Source organism: Stenella coeruleoalba, assembly GCF_951394435.1.
Source record: "Stenella coeruleoalba genome assembly, chromosome: 11".
NCBI lineage: Eukaryota > Metazoa > Chordata > Mammalia > Artiodactyla > Delphinidae > Stenella > Stenella coeruleoalba.
Window position 1 is genome coordinate 4,030,374 of NC_137157.1, and position 19,131 is coordinate 4,049,504.

Consider the following 19,131-nt stretch of genomic DNA (forward strand, 5'->3'; position numbering starts at 1 on the left):
CCTCTCTCCAGGCTGCTTGGGACACCCTCCTCCCTGCCCAGCACCACGGGGCTCCCTGCTGGGTGTCCTCTTGAAGGCTTAGTTTCCTCATCTGTAAAGGGGGCTGGCAAGGCCCACCCTGAAGAGACCCCATGGGGATGCGGTAGGACAGGGTGGGGGACACTGCTCAGGAAGGGTGGTCTTTTTGTTTCGTTGGATTTTTTTTTTTCACAAGGGTGGTGTTGTGTCGCCCCCGTAAGTGCAGGCTCTGTGACTGGGCAGGTTAGGCGACAGGTCAGAGGGTCAGGCAGGCTGCGATCAGGCCTGCCCTCTGCACAGGCTCCACTCCCTGCACCGCCTCCGGCCACGTCCCAGGGGGTTCAGGTACTTCCTGACCCAGTAGAGGGAGAAGCCATTTGCCAACAGAGGATTGATTGTGTCCGATTTTCAGATGAGAAAACAGTCTCAGAACAGCCTTGGAGTGGCCTTCCTGAGGTCTGGGGATGTCCCCAAGCCCCATGCTTCCCCCAAGCTGGCCTAGAACCCCGGCTGGGGAAGGAGATGTGCAGATTCAAGGCAGATCAGAGCAGGGGCAGGTGGCCTGCGTGCCACTGGGCCCTTGCACTGGCTGCATCAGCTCCCAGCCTCCTGTTCCGTTCTATCCTGACCTATCTGACAGGGGAAGGCTGTGGGGACCCTGCGGTGCCGGCTCTGGGACTGTGATGGTGGCCCAGGGGGTCTGCAGTGTGACCCCAGACTTGGAAGACATTCTTGTCCCATTTGACAAACAGGAGCACTGAGACCAGCGTGCACCCCTGCCCCCCACTCTGCCCACGGGGCCCTGCTGGGCTCCAGAGCCGGTGGAGAGCCTCTTCCAGGCCATCTGTGGCTGTAATGTCCTGGGCCAACTTCTGCCCACCTGAGGGAGAGGCTGGCAGGGACGCAGCCTTGGGTGGGCGTGGGGGCCAGGTGCCGCCCTCCCAGGTATTTGCGGAGTTACTTCCTGGACAAGTGGACCCCAGCTCGCCTCCCTGGCTGATCGCAGATAATTAGAACATTCTTCAAATATTTTGCCGGAGGATGCCTGAGGAGGAAGAATTACAAAGCGCCCGGCCAGGAGCGTGGGCTGGAGGAGCCCTGGGCAGCTGGGCGGCCAGGGCCGGGCCAGGGATGGGGGCCTGCAGGCAGGCTGGGGATCTGGCCATCTCGGCCCGCCTGTCCCCACCTCCATGGGGGTGGAGGTGCTTACGTCCAAGGGCAGCTCAGAGCCCGGCTGGGTGCTGGGCAATGTTGGGGATCCCCCAGCTGGTGGTGGTGGACAGACCCTGCCCCAAATGGCATCAGGAGAAGCCTGAGGGAGTCAAGCACAGAGTCCTGGCTCCCTGGGGGTCTGGTGGGTGGGAAGGCCTCTCGGAGGAGGGTCTCTGCCGGGGTGAGATCAGCAGGTCTGGGAAGAGGAACTGGAGGGTGAAGGTGCAGAGGCGGAAAGCCAAGTGTTGGAGGGTAAGAGTGAGTGGTAGGGGTGTGCCCGGGGCCAGCCTCAAGACTGACAGCACCCAGGGCCAATGAGGAGCAGCCCAGGGCCGGGCCGGGAGGCCTGGCTCAGGCCCTGAAGCCATGTCCTGCTGGTACGGGGGCAGGGCGGAGGGGCAGACTGGAGCTGGGGTGGGCCGCCCCGGAGGGCAGAGGGAGTCCTGGGCTGCCGGCGGAAGCCCTCTCTCATCACTGCTCGCCTTCCCAAAGGTGGTACAAGCCTCCTCCCCAGGAGGAAAGCAGGATGTCCCCCAGCGACCCCCTCCTGGCTCCCGGGGCTCTGGGAGGGGGCTGGGGTGTTGAGGCCCGGTGGGCTGAGTCATGAGGTCTGGGTTCCGGAAGGTACTTAGACCCTAGTCTCCCCCATGGAGTGCTGCCCCAGTCCAGGCCTCGGGGACAAGCCCAGGATTATGCGGTTTTCAGGGGCAGGGGCTGCTCCAGCCCAGAGCCCTGGGGGTGGGTGGGCTGCACTAGAGCTGGTGTTCTGTCCAGTGAGAGGGAGCTGGGGGTCCATGCCGCGGGAGGCCGTTTGCCCTCTGCGGGGGTATCTCTATCCCGGGCTGTGGTCTGTGGGGTCCTTGTTCGGGAATTTGTAGGAGAAACGAGACGCTGAGGTGGAGGTGCCTGGCTCCTGCGGCCGCATCCGTGGCCATAGTTTTAAGGCCCTGAGGACAGATCAGATGGCGCGAGGCTTCCTCTGGGCCTGAGAGACTGTTCTGTCACGTGGACCCGGGCTGGCTCTCTAAGTAGGAGGACAGGCCGATGCCAGGGGATCCGTGCCCTGTCGAGGGCACTCGGGTGGCTTCACTCCCATAATCCCGGCGCCCTGCCCACATCCCGGGATCCACGTGCTCGGCCCTCATCCGGAGAAACATATTGTTTCTCAACAATATGTAAAGTGGGAATAAAATCTGCTCTTTATCGACCTGTAACAGTCGAAGAGAAAACGGGGTGCGCCTGGGTCCCCCGCCCCGCTGAGAGCGTGCCAGCTGCAGTGTCCTGCTGTCCACGCGCGCGGGGTCATTGTCCTGGGAGGCCCCAGCAGCTGAGCGCGAGCTGCCCTCACGAGTCCCACTGGCTGATGCGTCCGTCCGCCACTCATTCGGCAGCTCCACGGTGACCACTGAGGCTCAGCTGGGCCTGGCGCAGGCCAGGCAGACTGCATAGTGGGGAATGAGATGGGCCACCACCCTGGAGCAGCACGCGGCCTGCGTGGGGAGGGCCTGGCTCAGGTTTGGGGGCCTCCTTCAGCAGCCCTCCTGGGAGGTTCCTCCCAGTGTAGCCTCGTGCCCCCAGGGACCGATGGGGGAGGATGGTTCTCCAGGTGGACAGGTGACCTCTCCAACTGTCTTTGAGGGTCAGGGACAGGGTGATGAGACACTGACCGGTCTGGGGCCAGGATGTATGGGTCCTGGTCCCGGCTTCCTCCCTCCCTCCCTCCCTCCTTCCTCCCTCCCTCCTTCCTCCCTCCCTCCCTCCTTCCTCCCTCCCTCCTTCCTCCCTCCCTCCTTCCTCCCTCCCTCCTTCCTCCCTCCCTCCCTCCCTCCCTCCTCCCTCCATGAGCTACTCGGCAGGTGGCTGGACCTTCTGGGCCTTTCAGTCCTTATTCTGAGGAATAACAATAATAATTATAATTATTTTCACAACATTTGCCCCCCGTCCTGCTACTGAGGGGACCCCTGAGCCCAGAGTCCAGCACACAGTAGGTGCTCACGCCACCTTGAGCCCAACAGCATGAGGGGTTTAGGGTAGACTCCTAGCTGCTGGGGCAGGTTTGGAGGGTGTTAGCTCCTGAACGAAGCAGGGGTGTCCTACACAGAGACAGGGAGGGGCAGGGTGGCTCTAATCCTGAGCATTGGTGAGACACGGGCTCCCCCACTTGACCCCTCTTGGGTCCTCAGGGTCCCCGCTCTTGTTTCCCAAGGAAGAGCCCTAAGGCTGGGCCATGGCAGGACTGGTGCTTGGCCTAGACAGGGGCCTTAGCTGGGTGGCACTGGGAAGAGGCTGCCTGTCAGGGTCTGGCCCCACTGGTGGACCCAGCTCCTCGGGGCAGAGGACAGCTAGCAGGTGGACAGCTCTGCCCCCTGGCCCCGAGTGCTGCCCGGGGGCAGGCTGAGAGCAGAAGGGCCCTGCCTGGTGCGGTCCCACTGATGAAGGGCTCCCTCCAATGTCACGGTCCTCAGGGTCTCCCGCGCCCACGCTTCTTATTGCCCCGGGAGCTGCTGAGTCAGCCTGCCTCTCTATTCAGGGTTCCCAGAGGATCAGGGCCCAGTGGGGACAGGCTGGCAGCATCTGGACGGAGTCCAGGCAGAGGCAGAGGGCGGCAGGCAGGCAGGGGGCAGCCCTCAGCAGAGCCAGGCTGGGGATGGCCTTGGATCCCCGGGCCTCTGAGCCTGGGTTCGGGCTGTGCTCTGGCCTAACCCAGCTCTGCCTGCAGGGGGCGGGGCCAGCCCACAGCAGCCCCCAGGAGCATGTGCCGCAGGACGGGTCAGCACCCCTCAAGGCCGGGCACACGAAGCATCCAGGAATGATTTTTAATGTTCACATTTTCTTTCTTTTTTTTTCTTTTTTTTGCGGTTCGCGGGCCTCTCACTGTTGTGGCCTCTCCCGTTGCGGAGCACAGGCTCCGGACGCGCAGGCTCGGCGGCCATGGCTCACGGGCCCAGCCGCTCCGCGGCATGTGGGATCTTCCCGGCCCGGGGCACGAACCCGTGTCCCCTGCATCGGCAGGCGGACTCTCAACCACTGCGCCACTGGGGAAGCCCCACACATTTTATTTCTTAATTGTGCTTTCTTTATTTTAATTTTTGTCAGAAAACTTGGAGTTTGTATTCTTGCCTTGTTCTGCCAGCCCTGTAAACTTCTGTATTGCAACAGTTTACTTTTTTGTCGAGGTATAACTTACATAAAGTGCAGAAATCTCTAATGGGCATTTTGATGCCTTTTCACCTACATGGGCACCTGTGTAACCCCTGCCCAGCTTGAGATAGAGAACATTCGGGCCCCCAGCAGAGCAGGCTCCCCCCTGGCCCCTCCCCATCAGTGCCTCCCACCTCAGGGTGACTTCTGAGTCCTGCTTGGCCTAGAGCTTCTTTTTTTTTTTAAGAAGATGTTGGGGGTAGGAGTTTATTAATTAATTAATTTATTTTTGCTGTGTTGGGTCTTCGTTTCTGTGCGAGGGCTTTCTCTAGTTGTGGCAAGCGGGGGCCACTCTTCATCGCGGTGCACGGGGCCTCTCACTATCGCGGCCTCTCCTGTTGCGGAGCACAGGCTCCAGACGCGCAGGCTCAGTAGTTGTGGCTCACGGGCTTAGTTGCTCCGCGGCATGTGGGATCCTCCCAGACCAGGGCTCAAACCCGTGTCCCCTGCATTAGCAGGCAGACTCTCAACCACTGCGCCACCAGGGAAGCCCCTGCCTGGAGCTTCTCATACGTGGTAGCATCGGCGTTCTCCCGTCTTTCACTCCACGTGGTGTCTGGGGGAAGCATCCGTGTAAGCGGTTCGCATCTGGCTGGGTGAATGTCCTGCAGTTTATCTCTCATTCTCCTGGTGATGGACACCTGGGTTGCTGTTCCCAGTTTGAGCTGGAGACCCGCGTTCATGTCCTTTGGCAGATGTAAGTGCTTACTTTTCTTGGGCGTATAGACCCTAGTGTGAAATCGCTGGGTCAGAGGGAAGAGCTGGTCCAGGAATGAACCCCTTGGTGGTGGATGCAGTGGCTGATATGAGCACCCACTGGCTTCAGAGTTGCCGGTTTAAGCATCGGTCCCCCTGATAGAAACAGCCCCCCCACAAGGGGGCTGGATCCTGGGGGCTCAGTGAATGAGGGTCAGTAATGGGGCTCCAGTCTCAGGCTGTGAGAGTTAGTTAATGATGGCCAACGTCCATGGCCTCTCGCCACAGGCCAGCTACGAAGTGCCATGTGCTTCGCCTCAAGCACCCCTCCCGGCAGCTCTGTGGTGATCATGGCTATTATTACTCCCACTTTACAGGTGTGGAAACTGAGGCACAGAGAGGTTAAGAAACTTGCCTGAGGTCTCAGAGCTAGGAAAAGGCAGAGCCAGGGTTCCAAACAAGCTGGCCCGCACCAGCGCTCATGTTCCTGACCCCTCCCCGCAGAGCTGCCAGGTGGGCAGCCTGGTACCCAGCTAATAATACAGCAAAGCCCCCCCCCCCCGCCCTTGGCCACTTCTCTGCCCATCTGTCACCTGGCAGTGGTCACCTGCCCCTCAGCCCCGCTGGAACCCCCTCGTCCTCGGGGCAGCCCCATCCACTTGGACCTCTCTGGCAGGAGAAAGACCCTCCGATTGTTCAGTGGCAGCCCCCTCCTTGCACAATGCCGGGCTCCAACCCAGCACCCTCTGGTCTGAGATCGGAGAGCCCTGCCCACAGCCCCCGGGGACGGGGACGAGGTGGGGGCTTCTTGTCTGCAGGGCCTGAAACCCTCCTCCTCCGAGCTCCCTTCATGGGACTGGCCCAGGCCAGGAGTGAGGAAAGTTCCAGACTTTCAGCTTTGCCCACTCCCCCTGGCATCTTGCCTGTGTCCCGAGGCCCCTCCCTGAATAGCGCAGGGAGATGAGCCCAGAGCAGAATTTTCCATGGAAAAAGTCAGCAACTGAAACACGAGCGCCCCGCCCGGCTTCTCTGTGCTCAGGGCCACGCAGAGCCGCCCTGCCAGCCTCTCCTGGGGCACCTGGGCGGGCAGCCTCCCAGAGGGTGAGAGCCGGGCCCACCCGGTGGGACACCTTGCTGCGAGTGCCCATAGCATGTCCTCACCCCAAACTGCAGTTACCCCAGAATGCTGCCGAGTCCCGTTCCTGTCTCCAGCAGGGCATCAGTTCTGTAGACGCCGTGTATTTTTACCCCTTTCCCACTCTGACGGTTTCCTAACGCGCCACTCACATCTGCAGCGCCCTCCCCTCCGGGTGGAAGGAACAGTGCGGGCAGGTCTTCAGGTGTAGTGAGGCCAGGTCCTGGGGCGAGGCGGGCCAGGCCTGTTCAGAGAGGCCAGTGGTCAGGCTGTAGGAGAGGGGATGGACGGGGCACCGGACCGGTTGCCAGAGCTCAACCACTGGCACCAGCAGCTGTCCAGAAACCTGCACGAATTAACCAGTGACCTGGAGGATTTTAAATGCGGACAGGATGTAAGCTGTGTTTTGAGAATGAAGAGTGGGTGTAGTTTCCCACTCCAGGCCGTCTTCTATATTATGCTCCTACTGTGTGCTGTGCTTTGAGCCACAGTGCTGTCTCCACCTGAGTTCTGGAAGCAGAGACCTGGCTGTGTGGCCTTGGGCAGGTCCCTTAGCCTCTCTGAGCTCCAGTCCGCACTCCTGTAACACGGGGATGGCAAGGCTCATCTTGCAAAGAGAGGATTGAGACACAGCGGAGGCCTGTGTTGTCCAAGGCGGGTGCTCAGAATGGGAATATTTAATATCTTTAGGGGAAAAAAATCTCCACATTGTAAGGGAGACAATGTTGAAATCATTTCTGAACTATCAACCATATCTGATTATTTTTGCTCCTGGTATACGGTGCGACTCTCTTCTCTGAAGCTTTTGTTTTACCTCTAATCTACACACTGACATCCGGAGGATGGCTGGGGGCTCCCATCCCCCTACTGCATCAGCATCAGTCGCCTGGGAGAAGCCTACAGGGTACCAGCCGGGCAAGGCCCCTCTGGTCCCCTTCCACAGATCCCACCTATGACCGGGGATGTGGGAGTCCTGTGTACAGAGAGCATTTTTAAAAAATTAATTAATTTTATTTTTGGCTGCGTTGGGTCTTTGTTGCTGCGCGCGGGCTTTCTCTAGTTGCGGCGAGCGGGGGCTACTCTTCGTTGCGGTGCGCGGGCTTCTCATTGCGGTGGCTTCTCTTGTTGCGGAGCACGGGCTCTAGGCGCGTGGGCTTCAGTAGTTGTGGTGCACGGGCTTCGTTGCTGCGTGGCATGTGGGATCTTCCCAGACCAGGGATCGAACCCGTGTCCCCTGCATTGGCAGGAGGATTCTTAACCACTGAGCCACCAGGGAAGCCCAGAGAGCATTTTTAAAAATCGTGTTCAAAGTTCATTTAACATAAAATTTGCCACTTCACTTTCACCGTGTTAAAGTATACAATTCCGTGGCATTTCATACATCTTCAATGTTGTGTAACCATCACCCCTATCTAGTTCCGTAACTTGTCCATCACCCCAGGTGGAAGTTCCGCACCTAGGAGGCAGTGACTTCTCGTTGCCCCTCCCCCAGCCCCTGGCCTGCTCTGCTTCTGTCTCTGTGGATTTACCTGCAGCCGGGGCTCGGAGGACAAGGCGGAGGAGCTGAAGATAACGCACTTTTTCTTTTTCTTTTTTTTTTTTTTTTGCGGTACGCGGGCCTCTCACTGCTGTGGCCTCTCCCGTTGTGGAGCACAGGCTCCGGACGCGCAGGCTCAGCGGCCATGGCTCACGGGCCCAGCCGCTCCGCGGCATGTGGGATCTTCCCGGACCGGGGCACGAACCCGCGTCCCCTGCATCGGCAGGCGGACTCCCAACCACTGCACCACCAGGGAAGCCCGAGTATAATGTTTTTAAGGTTCATGCATGTAGCATGTGTCTGTACTTCATTCCTTTTCGTGGCCAAATAATATTCCACTGTCCGGGTGGACCACATTCTGTTTATCCATTCATCCGTTGACGGACATTTGGGTTAGTTCCTCCTTTTGGCTATTGTGACTAGTGCTGCTATGAACATTTGTGTACAGGTTTTTGTTGGAACGCCTGCCTTCATTCTTTTGAACACACACCTAGGAGTGGAATTGCTGGGTGCTATGGTCATTCCTTTGGGAGGAACTTCCCAGCTGCTGTCTACAGCGGCTGCACCATTTAACATTCTCACCGGCAATGCATAAGGGTCCCAGTTTGCCCACATCCTCGCCAATGCGTGCTCTTTTCTGTTGTTTTGATCACAGCCGTCTTGGTGGGTGTGAGGTATTTCCTCTCCGTGGTTCTGATCTGCATTACCCTAATGATGATTGATGTTTAGAATCTTTTCCCGTGCTCGTTGGCCATTTGTCTCTCCTTGGAGAAAGGTTTAAGTCCTTCACCCATTTTTTAAATGTGGTCTTCTTGTTATTGACTTGCAGGAGCTCTTTTTGACATAATCCCTGAGTATTCATTCATTCGTTCATTCATTCATCCACTCCACACTCATGGTCGGCTACACGGGGCAGTCCCCGAGGCCCTAGGGCCAACTCAGACCTGGCACTGCCCTCGACGTGTTTGCGGGCTGGTGGGGGAGCCAGGGGTGGAAACAACGACCATGAGACCAGGGGTGAGGTTGGTACTCGAGGGACAAGCGCCCACAATGTGTGTCCTGGGTGCCTGGGGAAGAGCCCAGTGGGGCTTTGCCCTTGGGCCTGGAAGGGCAGGAGAGTTTTCGAGACAGAAGAAAGGGAGGGAGACCAGCATGCCAGCAGAGGGACGAGCGCAAGCAGGGGTGGCAGGTCGTCAGAGACCAGATCCTAGGAGGCGTCAGATTCCGATCAAAGGAACCCAGGGAGCTGTAGGTGGGCTCTCAGGGACACCATCAGGGTGGGGTGGGGGGAGGTGGGTGCTAGGGGTGGCCTGCCTGGAGAGGGGAGACCAGGGCTGCAATAATCTGTTTCTGCCCCCAGCTGCATCCAGTTAGACCCCATGTGTCTGAACTTCTGCCCCCAGGAGCAAGGGTTCTCACCCTGGGCAGCAGGGCCTTGGCAGCCCAGAGCCTGCTGGAAGGATCTGGGCATGGGGAATGTGCTTTTCGCATCCAGGCTCCGACCGGAGGGCTGGAGGCCGGTGCCCGGCAGGGTTCCCATCCATCTCATTTCCCTGGGTTGGTTTTCTGAGCAGCTACAATTACTTTGGGCTGAATTCCCCAGATTCCAGCCCGCTCCCAGCCCCGCCTGCCCAGATGCTCTTCCTTCACGCCAGCCTCAGGCGTTGCTGCCCGTGGTGCCCGTGGGAGACCCAGGGGGGTCTTGGCCAGATTAGTGGGTGGGGCTGGCGGGCCACGGGGATTGAGTGTCGCCGGGGCGTCCTGGTCGCAGCACGTGCTGTGGGCTCAGGCCACACGGGGACTTTCCCAGCTGGCCGTGGGTGCTCGGCTGCCCTGGAAAAACACTGACTCGTTTCTCTCAAGAAAGGGGCTGGCAGGCTGTGGGCAGAAGGAGGGAACTCACCGTGCTAGGAGGCCAGGGCCTGCGCAGCGGCTTTGGGGAGCCCCTCGTGGCCTCCCCACTCCCACCTTTTGCCCCCAAACTCTGTCTTGAAACCCAGCTGTTGCTGTGGGTCTGCGGAACCCAGCCCGCCTCCTTTCAGCTTGCTGTCCCTTCCCTGGGTGCTTAAAACCAAACAATTGATGCAGCTTCTGTGGGGAAACAGCCTGCCCGTTCCTCAGAAAGCAAAACCAACGACCTCGTGACCCAGCAATTCCACTCCTGGGTACATGCCCCGAAGAATGGAAAATAGGGACTCAAAGAAAACTTGTGTGCACGTGTTCAGAGCAGCGTTATTCACAACAGCCAAAAGGTGGAAACAACCCAAATGTCCATCAGTGATGAAGGGATAAACAGAATGTGATCTCGCATTACAATGGAATATTATTTGGCCATCATAAAAAGGAAGGAAGTTCATGATACAATGAGGATGAACTTTGAGGAGGTTATACTAAGGGAAAGAAGCCAGGCACAAAAGGTCACATGTTGTATGATTCCATCTGTATGAAATGTCCAGTGGCTGCCAGGGGCTAGGGGAGTGACTGCTAAGGGGTAGGGGTTGCCTTCGGGGGTGGTGAGTGCCTTGGAACTTGATAGAGGTGGTGGTTGACCGACATTGGCAATGTACTCAATGCCGCAGAACGGTAAAATGGTTAACTTTCTGCAACGTGAATTTCACCTCCTTAAACGAATAAACAATCACACCGATGACACCCAGGGGAAGAGAGAAGCAGCCTCCCAGTCCCTGCAGGGTGCTGGGAGATTAATTACTAGGCACCCTCAGGGGACCGCTCTGAGGATACAATGTTGCAATAAAGCACCCGAGCCTAGCACACAGTAGGTGCTCAATTCACATCAGCTCCTGTTTCCTCCTCTGAGTGCACCCAGTCTTCCAGAAACAATAACACCAGTCATCCCCACGTGTGTGTGCAGCCTTTCTCCCCTCGGAGAGGGGGAGAAAGGTGTTTTATACCCCATGTCATGGGTGTGAAAACTGAGTCTCAGAGAGGCAGAATGTCTCCCCAAGGTCACACACGGGCTGTGGCTGCAGTCAGGACCCGGTGGGCTTGGCTGCCGGCCTGCCCAGCCTACTTCGCAGCCTGCCTGGTCCAGGCACCCTGGGGTGGAGGGAGCCGGGGGTCTACAAGTGATGGAAAAGCCTCAGTTGTCTGGGAGTTGGGGTCTGCTGTTTGGGGGCAGCTGTGGACAGTCACAGGCTGGTGGCTGTCAAATCCACGAAGGGTCTGTGCGTCTGATTCGGAGGCACAGAGAGGCGCGGATCTTGTATTCCACGGGACTGTTGATTCATGGAACTTGTGATGCCGTGGTTCTTGCGATCCCGTTCCTGCAGATTCGAGGCTGGGGGGCGCGGGTGTGTGTGCCTTTTCGAGCTGGAATCCTGTGTGCAGGTCAGTGGAACATGGTGCCTGAGGGCAGGGCTCTGTGCTCTGTTCCTTGGCGGGCAGAGCTTGGCACGAGGTGGGCTCCTGGAACACGTCTGCTGGCCGAGGGACTGAGTGGGGAGAGTGGCAGGGGCGGGGTGGCGGGAGTCTGCCAAGGTGTCTCACCTCCTCGGCATCCTCTCCCCCCCTACAGAGCGCTGTCATCCGTCGTGGCCCTGGGAGCCAACATCATCTGCAACAAGATTCCTGGCTTGGCCCCGCGGCAGCGTGCCATCTGCCAGAGCCGGCCCGATGCCATCATCGTGATTGGGGAGGGGGCGCAGATGGGCATCAACGAGTGCCAGTACCAGTTCCGCTTCGGACGCTGGAACTGCTCCGCCCTCGGCGAGAAGACTGTCTTCGGGCAAGAGCTCCGAGTAGGTAAGGGCGCCTCCGGGCTTGCGGGGACCCCGCCTTCGGGGCTTTGGGTGCCTGGGGGCCAGGCCACCCACTGAAGGCCAGGCCAGGTGGCCCACGCTCGCTTTTCTACACCTGCTGGCTGATTTCTTTGCTGTAACAGCACTTCTCTGGGTGTAGCCTGCTGCAGGCCTAGGACCCCAGGGAGACCCGGACCCGGACCTGGCCTGGCCCTCTGGGACACTGCCGCGTCTGGAACGAGGGAGGTGTCGACAGGGGCCAGCCCGTGTGAATGGACGAGGGCCCTTGCTCTGGGCTGTCAGGCTGGGGGACACTGTCCTGTGTGGACGTGAGCGGGCAGGTTGGTGGCGCAGTGGTTAGAGGCACGCCGTGCTGATGCACGGCAGCTGGGCGGCCCTAGGCACGAGGCTTTGTCTCTCCATGTCTCTGTGTCTGTGTCTGGAAATGGGGTAAGTCGTGGTTCCTGCAGGGGGTGGTTGGGGGGCTTGATGCGAAAGGTGGCGGCCCACAGGAAGCGCTGTATGATTGTAGCTGGGATTCTGAGAGTGGAAGGGACTCTGGCCAGAGGGAACAGCAGGGCGCAGTAGTGTGACAGGTGGGGGCAGGGAGGAGTCCGGCTGGAGGGAGGGCAGGGTTGTGCGGGGTGGGGGGGGTGGGACGGGGGAGAGGGGTGGCCTCCGATTCCGTGGGCAGTGGCACATCCAGATTTCTGTGGGCTGAGCCCCGCTGCGCTTTGCACAGTCCCTGGGCCACACGGCCCCGGGGGAGGCTCCCGTGTGCCCATTTTACAGGGAAGGAGACTGAGGAGTGAAAGGGAGAAGTGGGACTTGCGGAGCCTGACCTGATTTGGAGCCGCTGTGTGACCTTGGGTCTTGCCCTTGGGGCTTCGGGGCCTCAGTTTGCTCGTTTGTAACCTGAGCTCTGAGCGAGCAGGCCCTTGTCTGGGTCCCCAGCACCTCTCCCAGTGCCTGTGTGCAGTAGGTACTTAGTAAACAGCTGTTGAACGAGTGAGGGTGGGGATGGTGAGACACCTGCCACCCCCCACCCCCAGGCCATTGTGAGGGTCAGAGGGCAGGGAGTGATAAGGGGACACAGTGCCGGGCATGCAGGGCTGCCCTGTTATCCCAGACCCCAACCTGCGGGCACAGGTGAGCCTCCAAACGTGTGATCACAACAGGTCCTTCCGTTCCCAGAGGGCCAAGGAGCCTGGGCCTTTGGAGCGGAGTCACAGCTGGCGGGACGGAGGCCAGAGCTGAGCTCTGCAGGGCTTGGAACGCCTGCGTGGGGCTGGGGGAGGCACAGGGGAAAGCCCCCAGGGGCTCCTTTGGGTGAGCAGCCTGTGGGTGGCACCTGGCACGGGGGGTAGCACCGCCCCCTCCCGAGGGCCGCGCCACCCAAGTGCAGCTTCCGCCCTCCAGGTGCCAGCGGAGAGGGTGGGACTGCCTGCCCCGTCCCCCGCAGCTGGGAGGGCATGGGCACCAGTGCCCGCTTCATGCCAGGTGCCCACCTGCCTGCCTGGCACTGCCCGTCCCCTTCCCACCCACCCCGCCCCCCAGGACCCTGGGCTCCGATGCAGCTGTGACCATCCCCACGGCACAGCTGAGGATACTGAGGCCAGGGGACTTGTGCGGTGGCCAGTGGCCACACGGGGGAGCTGGGTTCAGATCCCCTTTCTGGTAGCCCTCCCTGCCTCCCTGTGCAAAGGGGGACGGGCAGTGGACATGGTCCTGTGGCCTGAGGACAGGTGGGAACTTGCCCTTCATTTAGGACCTCAAGACATAGGCGGTGAGGGAGACCTGGCCACTCTGATCCTCTCGTCAGGGTCAGGACCCAGGCGGGGAGTTCACCAATAGCACCAATAGTAAATGCCGGGCTCCTATGCACCCTCCAAAGCCCAGAGGATTGGCGTAGGCCCCCCTGCCAGCGACCGGCCCCCGCGTAGGGACCCACATCACTTTCCCTGAGAGCAGCCCCTGGTGCTGTAAGGATCTTGGCTTGCAGCTCACAGCTGTTCCTTCTTGGAGTCTAGCCCTCTGCCCACAGAGAGGGGTGCCTACAGCCAAGGACGGGCTGATGCAGAGGGTATGAAGTCCCCTTGTGCAGGCGGGGCTGCCCTGTGACATTCTTCACGCCCTGAGCTCCCCTTGGGATCAGGCATCTCAGGCTCTGCTTCTAGGGAGCCCACCTAGGACACCCCCTCTCACTTTCATGAGCATTTCAGAGGCAGAGTTTTTGGCAGAGATGTCCACACCCACTGTCCCCGTCCCTCATTTTCTCACTCCAGTCACCCCTGTGCCGGCCATTAGTGACCTTGGTGTGGCCGACTGACCCTCTTCCTTGGCTGGGCCCCAGCTCACCTGGGCTTCCTCTAGCCTCTGGTTGCTCCTTCCCAGCCCCGCCCCAATCAGCTCTCCCACCCCCCCCACCGGCGTCAAGACCGGCACGGCTGCCCCCTGTGGACCACTCGGCGCGGCTGACCCATGGGAGCCTCTGGTCAACACGTTCAGCATCTTGCTGCTGAAGTCTCCATCCTCAGCCTCCCCTGCTGGCCTGACCACCCAGTCGTCCAGCAGAAACCTGGGGCTGTCCCCTCTGTCAATCCCCCCACTCTGCCCCATGGCCACTGCGGGCCTGCCTCCCTGGCCCTCCTCTGGCAGCTGTCAGTTCCTCCCTATGCCTCCTTCCCCACCCCGTCCATGCCATGTCACTCCCTTCCTCCAAAACCTTCAGTAGCTCCCTATTGCCCAGGATAAAGTTAGCTTCCTAGCTTGGAGTCTGAGTAGCCCCTGCCTCCCTCCATCCCTTCTGGAAACTAGAGCTTTGGCCATCGCTGAGCCTGCCGGGCCGCTTCCCTCCTGCAGCTTCTCACCCTGGGAGGCCCTTCCCCTCCGCCTGCTTATTCACATCTGATTTCCCCGCTGGCCGCCAAGCCTTTTTTCACCCCTCCTGGCTCTCCGTCATCCACAGGGGGGCTGAAGCCACGCCCTGGCGCTTCCCCCTCAGGGGTCTGTCAGCCCCGGGCCAGCTCAGCACCTGCCTGAGGTTCCCTCTGCTCTCTGCCCCCCGGGGGGGTGGGCTTCCTAACACCCAGGCTGTCTCCCGACCAGCCGGAAGCCCCACCCCCTCCCCCCGGCTCCTCGCTGCCCTCCGGGGAAGGCCCAGCTCTCAGCCAGGAGGGCCCTGGCTGCAGGCTGAGCTGGGCTGAGCCCTGCAGGCAGCAGGAGTCCCTCTGCGTGCTGTCATGGTGGTCTGAGCAGGCCCCTCGCTCCACCCAGGGCTCAGCTCCTGGGACTCACAAGCAGGAAGTCGGGCTGAGCAGCGAGGCCAGCCCATGTAAGAGGCATGCAGGTGCCCCGGGCATGGGATGGGAGCCGGGCCATGGGCTGGCAGGCAGCCACTCGAGCGGTGCCAATTAATGATTGGCCCTGAGAGGGGGGATGGCCTGGGTGGGTGGGACAGGCCCCCATCAGGCCCTGCCTGTGACCTTGGGCCACGCCTAAATCTTGAGAGCTGAAGGCAAACCCTTTAAAGGCGCAAATCGACGCCTGTGCGAAGTTCCAACTCCTTTTCCAGCACCTGGTGCTGTTGCTTGGATGCTTCCAGAGATGGGGAGCTTACTACTCCACATAAGAGAGATCTTTCTTATGATGACCCTGTGCCGGCTTTGCCCTGGGGCCCTGGGGGGCCAGTTGCTGTGCTTCCTCTGGGGAGTTGAGGCCCACCCTAATCCTCCCTCCACCAACGAGGTCTCCCCTCACGCCGGGCGGCCTCCACCCTCTGGCCACCGGAGCCCACCCAAGCCTATTTTCTCCCCTACAGAGCGAGGCTGGGCCACCCTGGCCCCTCCTACCCGTCTCTCCCGTTACCTGGAAATGAGCTTGTTGGGGTGGGGTATGTGAATGCGTCCCCAACTCAACTGTCTTTTTCCATGGGGTGCGGGAGGGGGACGGGGGAAAGCATGAGAGTCAGGGGTGAACCTCGTATTCCAGGGACACCCGTTAGAAACTCAGGGTCCCCAGGCAGGGCATTTCTAACAGGCGCCACAACGGAATGAGGACTGCTGTCGAGGGCTTCCTTGATGGGGTGATGTGTCCGTTGAGACCCGAGGGAGGATCAGAGTGACCCAGACCAGCCTGAAGGTGAGAGCAGGGAAGGGGGCTCCAGGTGGAGGGAACAGCATGTACCAAAGTCCAGAGGCCGGAAGAAAGTGGATGGTATTTTCCAGGAACTGTGGGAGCGCCTGGAGCAAACGGGACGGTGGGGAGACCGGAGGCGGCAGGAGGGGTCACGGCTGGAGGGCTGTGGGCTGAGGCATGAGCGCCGTGAAGGCCAGGAAGGCACAGGTGGGTCTGAGCACAGAGGGCCTTCTGCCACCCACCGCCCCATCTCTGCCTGAGCCCAGCCCCTTGGGACCCACTGGCACGGGCATGGGGGCTGCAGCTGCGTGCACTCGGGCCCCCGCCCACCCCGAGCTGCCATGGAACACTGAGTCCCGCCCATCACGAGCCGCTCGGACATGACCAGGCATAGGGGCCACCCCTAATCCTGCCTCACGTGGCGCCCGTTTGTTTTGTGGGTGAGATTTGCGTTGGGAGCAAGCCCTGAGCCTCCTGGCTGCCTGCAGTAGGGGCTCAGCAAAGGCCATCCGTTCCTGGACACTCTGAGGGAGCAGAGTGGCCTACCTCTGAGTGTCTGAAAGGCGAGGGTCTGGGGGCTTCAAGTCGGCCACTGGCTGGGGCCTTGAAGGAGAAAGGGCAGCTCCCAGGCCCTGTGCACCTACCGCATGCCCGGCCCCCTGCCCGGGGCTTGCACACCAGGCTCAGGGAGGTCCGACACGAGTCCCCAGGAGGGACGAAGCCTGCACTGTCCACTCTGGGGGCACAGGCCACCACGGGCAGGAGAGCGTGCGAGCTGCGGTGTGCCATTGAGTGTGAGACACATGACAGGTTTCAAAGACTTGGAGAGAAAAGAAGCAAGAAAAATAGCTCTTTCGTGATCTTTTCACATTAAGATGTAGAAATGGTAATATTTGGATATATTGGCTAAATAAAATGTGTTACCAAGTTTAAGCTCACCTAATTATCTTCACTTCCTTTATGTGGCAACTAGAAAAGTTAAAATGACCTGTGTGGCTTGTGTGAGACCTCTGCTGGCGGCACTGCTCTCAGAGGGGTCAGGAGTTGCCCGGAGTCACCCTGGTCAGGGGCAGAGCAGACATTCGAACCCAGGTCTGACTGCCTTCTCCCAGGACGCCGTCCCCCAGCTCGGCTGAGGGCAGACCATCTGCTTCCGGGGGCGGCGCGGGGGCGTGAGGGTGGTTCCCTTTGGCAGTACCTGTAACTGCTCAGCCTGTAAGCGCTGAGTGCCTGCTGCCTGTCAGGCCAGGGGCAGGGCGCTGGCAGTGGAGCGAAGGCCACCCAGCCCTGCGCTCGGAGCCTTGCACCCGGGATGCCCTGGGTGAGCCGATGGGGCTGGACTGGGAGGCCTGCCGCGCCCCGGCCTTGCACCGGGCACGCCCTCTCGGCCCACAGGCCCCAGCTCTGAGGGACACACAGCTTTGTCCTGTCTGTCCTGGTCACTCCCTACCCCCACCCCCATCCCGGGGGCCCAGCATGAGGCAGCAGAACAGACATTGTCCAGGCTCGAGGCCCGGGGTCCAGGCGGGCAGGACGCTAGGGAGAATTGGGGCCTCGAATGTCAGAATCAGAAAGACTTTCCTGGAGGCAGGGCTCCCCGAGCCCACTCCTGGTTCAGGGTGTGATGAGCCTTGGTCGCTTGGGTGGCCCCGGCTCTGGGCCCCTGCACCGGAAGGCCAACTTGCTCCCGGGAGCAGCAGTTCCTGAGACGCCCAGGCTCTGGACCCGCCGGTGGTGAGCAGCTGGGGGCTCAGGCTGGGCCGTGGTCGATCCCTCCACGTGACTCCTCTCGGTCCGCCTGGAGCTCATCCAGGATGGGAATTTTCCACCTTCACTGGCAGGGCCCGGACAGACAGGACAGGCTGTGGGGGGGCGGATGGGGTCTGGGAGGGGAGAGGGCGCTGCCGCGGTCCCACTGTGTGACCCTGGGCACGGCCTCCCATTCTCCGGGCCCCCGTCTACCCACCCACACCAGGGCTGAGGCTGGGGCCCCGACGCCACCAGGACTTGGGGGGGCGTCTCTCCTCAGAATAGGGGCAGGAAGACCCTCTGCTTCCTTGGCACGCACATCTGCCCAGGGCTCCACAGACGAGGGGTCCAGGATGCCGGGGTCTGGTCCACCGAGCAGGACACAGATCCCAGGTGGGCGGGCCTCCACCCCCGGCCTCCAGGGGCAAGGCCTGGCCCAGACCTCGGTCCGTCTCCACCTGGGACCCCTCCTGCCGCCACTGTGGGAGCACCATTCCCCCGAGGCCGCCGCGGCCGGCCCTTGCACAAACATCACTCGCTCCTGGTTCCCCTGTCCGCACAGCATAGATGGGGAGACTGAGGCCCACGGAAGCCTGTCTTGGCCAAGGTCACACGCCAGTGAGAACTAGAGATCTGAACCCACGGTTCAGCCCTGTGCCCCGGCGGGGTCCGGGTGCCAGCTGGTGGAGACAGGGGGCAGCTGCGGGGGGGCGGGAAGGGGCTCTGGTTCCATCGCGTCCCCCCTCACAGGCAGCGGCTGATTTTGCCGCAGGCCCGACGAAGGAGGGTGTGGTCTGAGGAAGGCTGCCCGGGGCTGACCTCCCTAAGGAGACAGGCCGCAGAAGAGGCCTTGCCAGCCTCCCCAGAGCCACGGGGCAGGGGTGGAAGCTTCTGGAAGGCCAGCCCCGCTGGGGACGCAGACCCCCCGGCCCTGGCTGCCCCTCGCCGCGTGGCCCTGGGCCAGGCCCCCCGGGCCCAGCCGGAGCACGACCCCCCTGGAGGGCCGCTGCGGCTGTGAGGGCCCCGCCGGGTCAGAACAAAGGCCGCGGGCGCGGGTGTGCCGGCGTGTTCGGACCTGGCACGACTGTTTCCAGTGCTCTGTTTATGACAACGGCAGGGAAGAGCTTAGCGTGGAGACACTGACTCAGCCGGGGACGAGCCGGGGCGGCGGCTGGGACGGGGCTGGAGAGAGCCAGGGGGACAGAGGGCCGTAGAGAGAGAGGCAGAAACTGAGAGGGAAGGACAGACAGAGACCTACAGCAAGAGGGACACAGAGAGGGCAACACACACGCACATGCACGGGCACACGCACGTGCACACACACAGCGCCAGCGCAGGCCTTCGCCTGTCTCAGGCCTAGGGTCCAGGCTGCCCTGCGATGGGTGATAAAGGCAGCCTCCGCGCCCTGAGCACTTCCTCACCCACGCGGCGCTGGACCCCGCGAGGTGGGTGATGTTATCACCTCCCTTTAGCAGGTACAGAAACAGGCACCGGGGTGCAAGGCATCCTCTCCAGCCTCACTCAGCAGAGCGTGGATCGCACCCGGTGGTGGTCCAGGCCGGGCCCCCCACACCGCCAGAATCCTAGGTCAGGATGGCAGGGGCCTGGTGGGGCGGGGCCTCTGGGCTTCTGACCCTTCAAGTGCACAAATGGGGATTGGGGGCCTGGTGGGCCTCGAGGCATCTCTA

At 61.1% G+C, this 19,131-nt stretch overlaps 1 protein-coding gene across 2 annotated transcripts in view; it reads left to right on the forward strand.

The window, feature by feature from the left end:
- Window positions 1-19,131, forward strand: part of WNT7B (Wnt family member 7B) — a gene marked incomplete at both ends in the record, with an annotated part of 50,115 nt that overhangs the window by 15,235 nt on the left and 15,749 nt on the right. For both annotated transcript variants that reach the window (XM_079938206.1, XM_079938207.1), the window contains one exon: window positions 11,335-11,561. In XM_079938206.1, coding sequence (XP_079794332.1) covers window positions 11,335-11,561 — 227 coding nt within the window. The remainder of the gene's footprint in view (window positions 1-11,334; window positions 11,562-19,131) is intronic.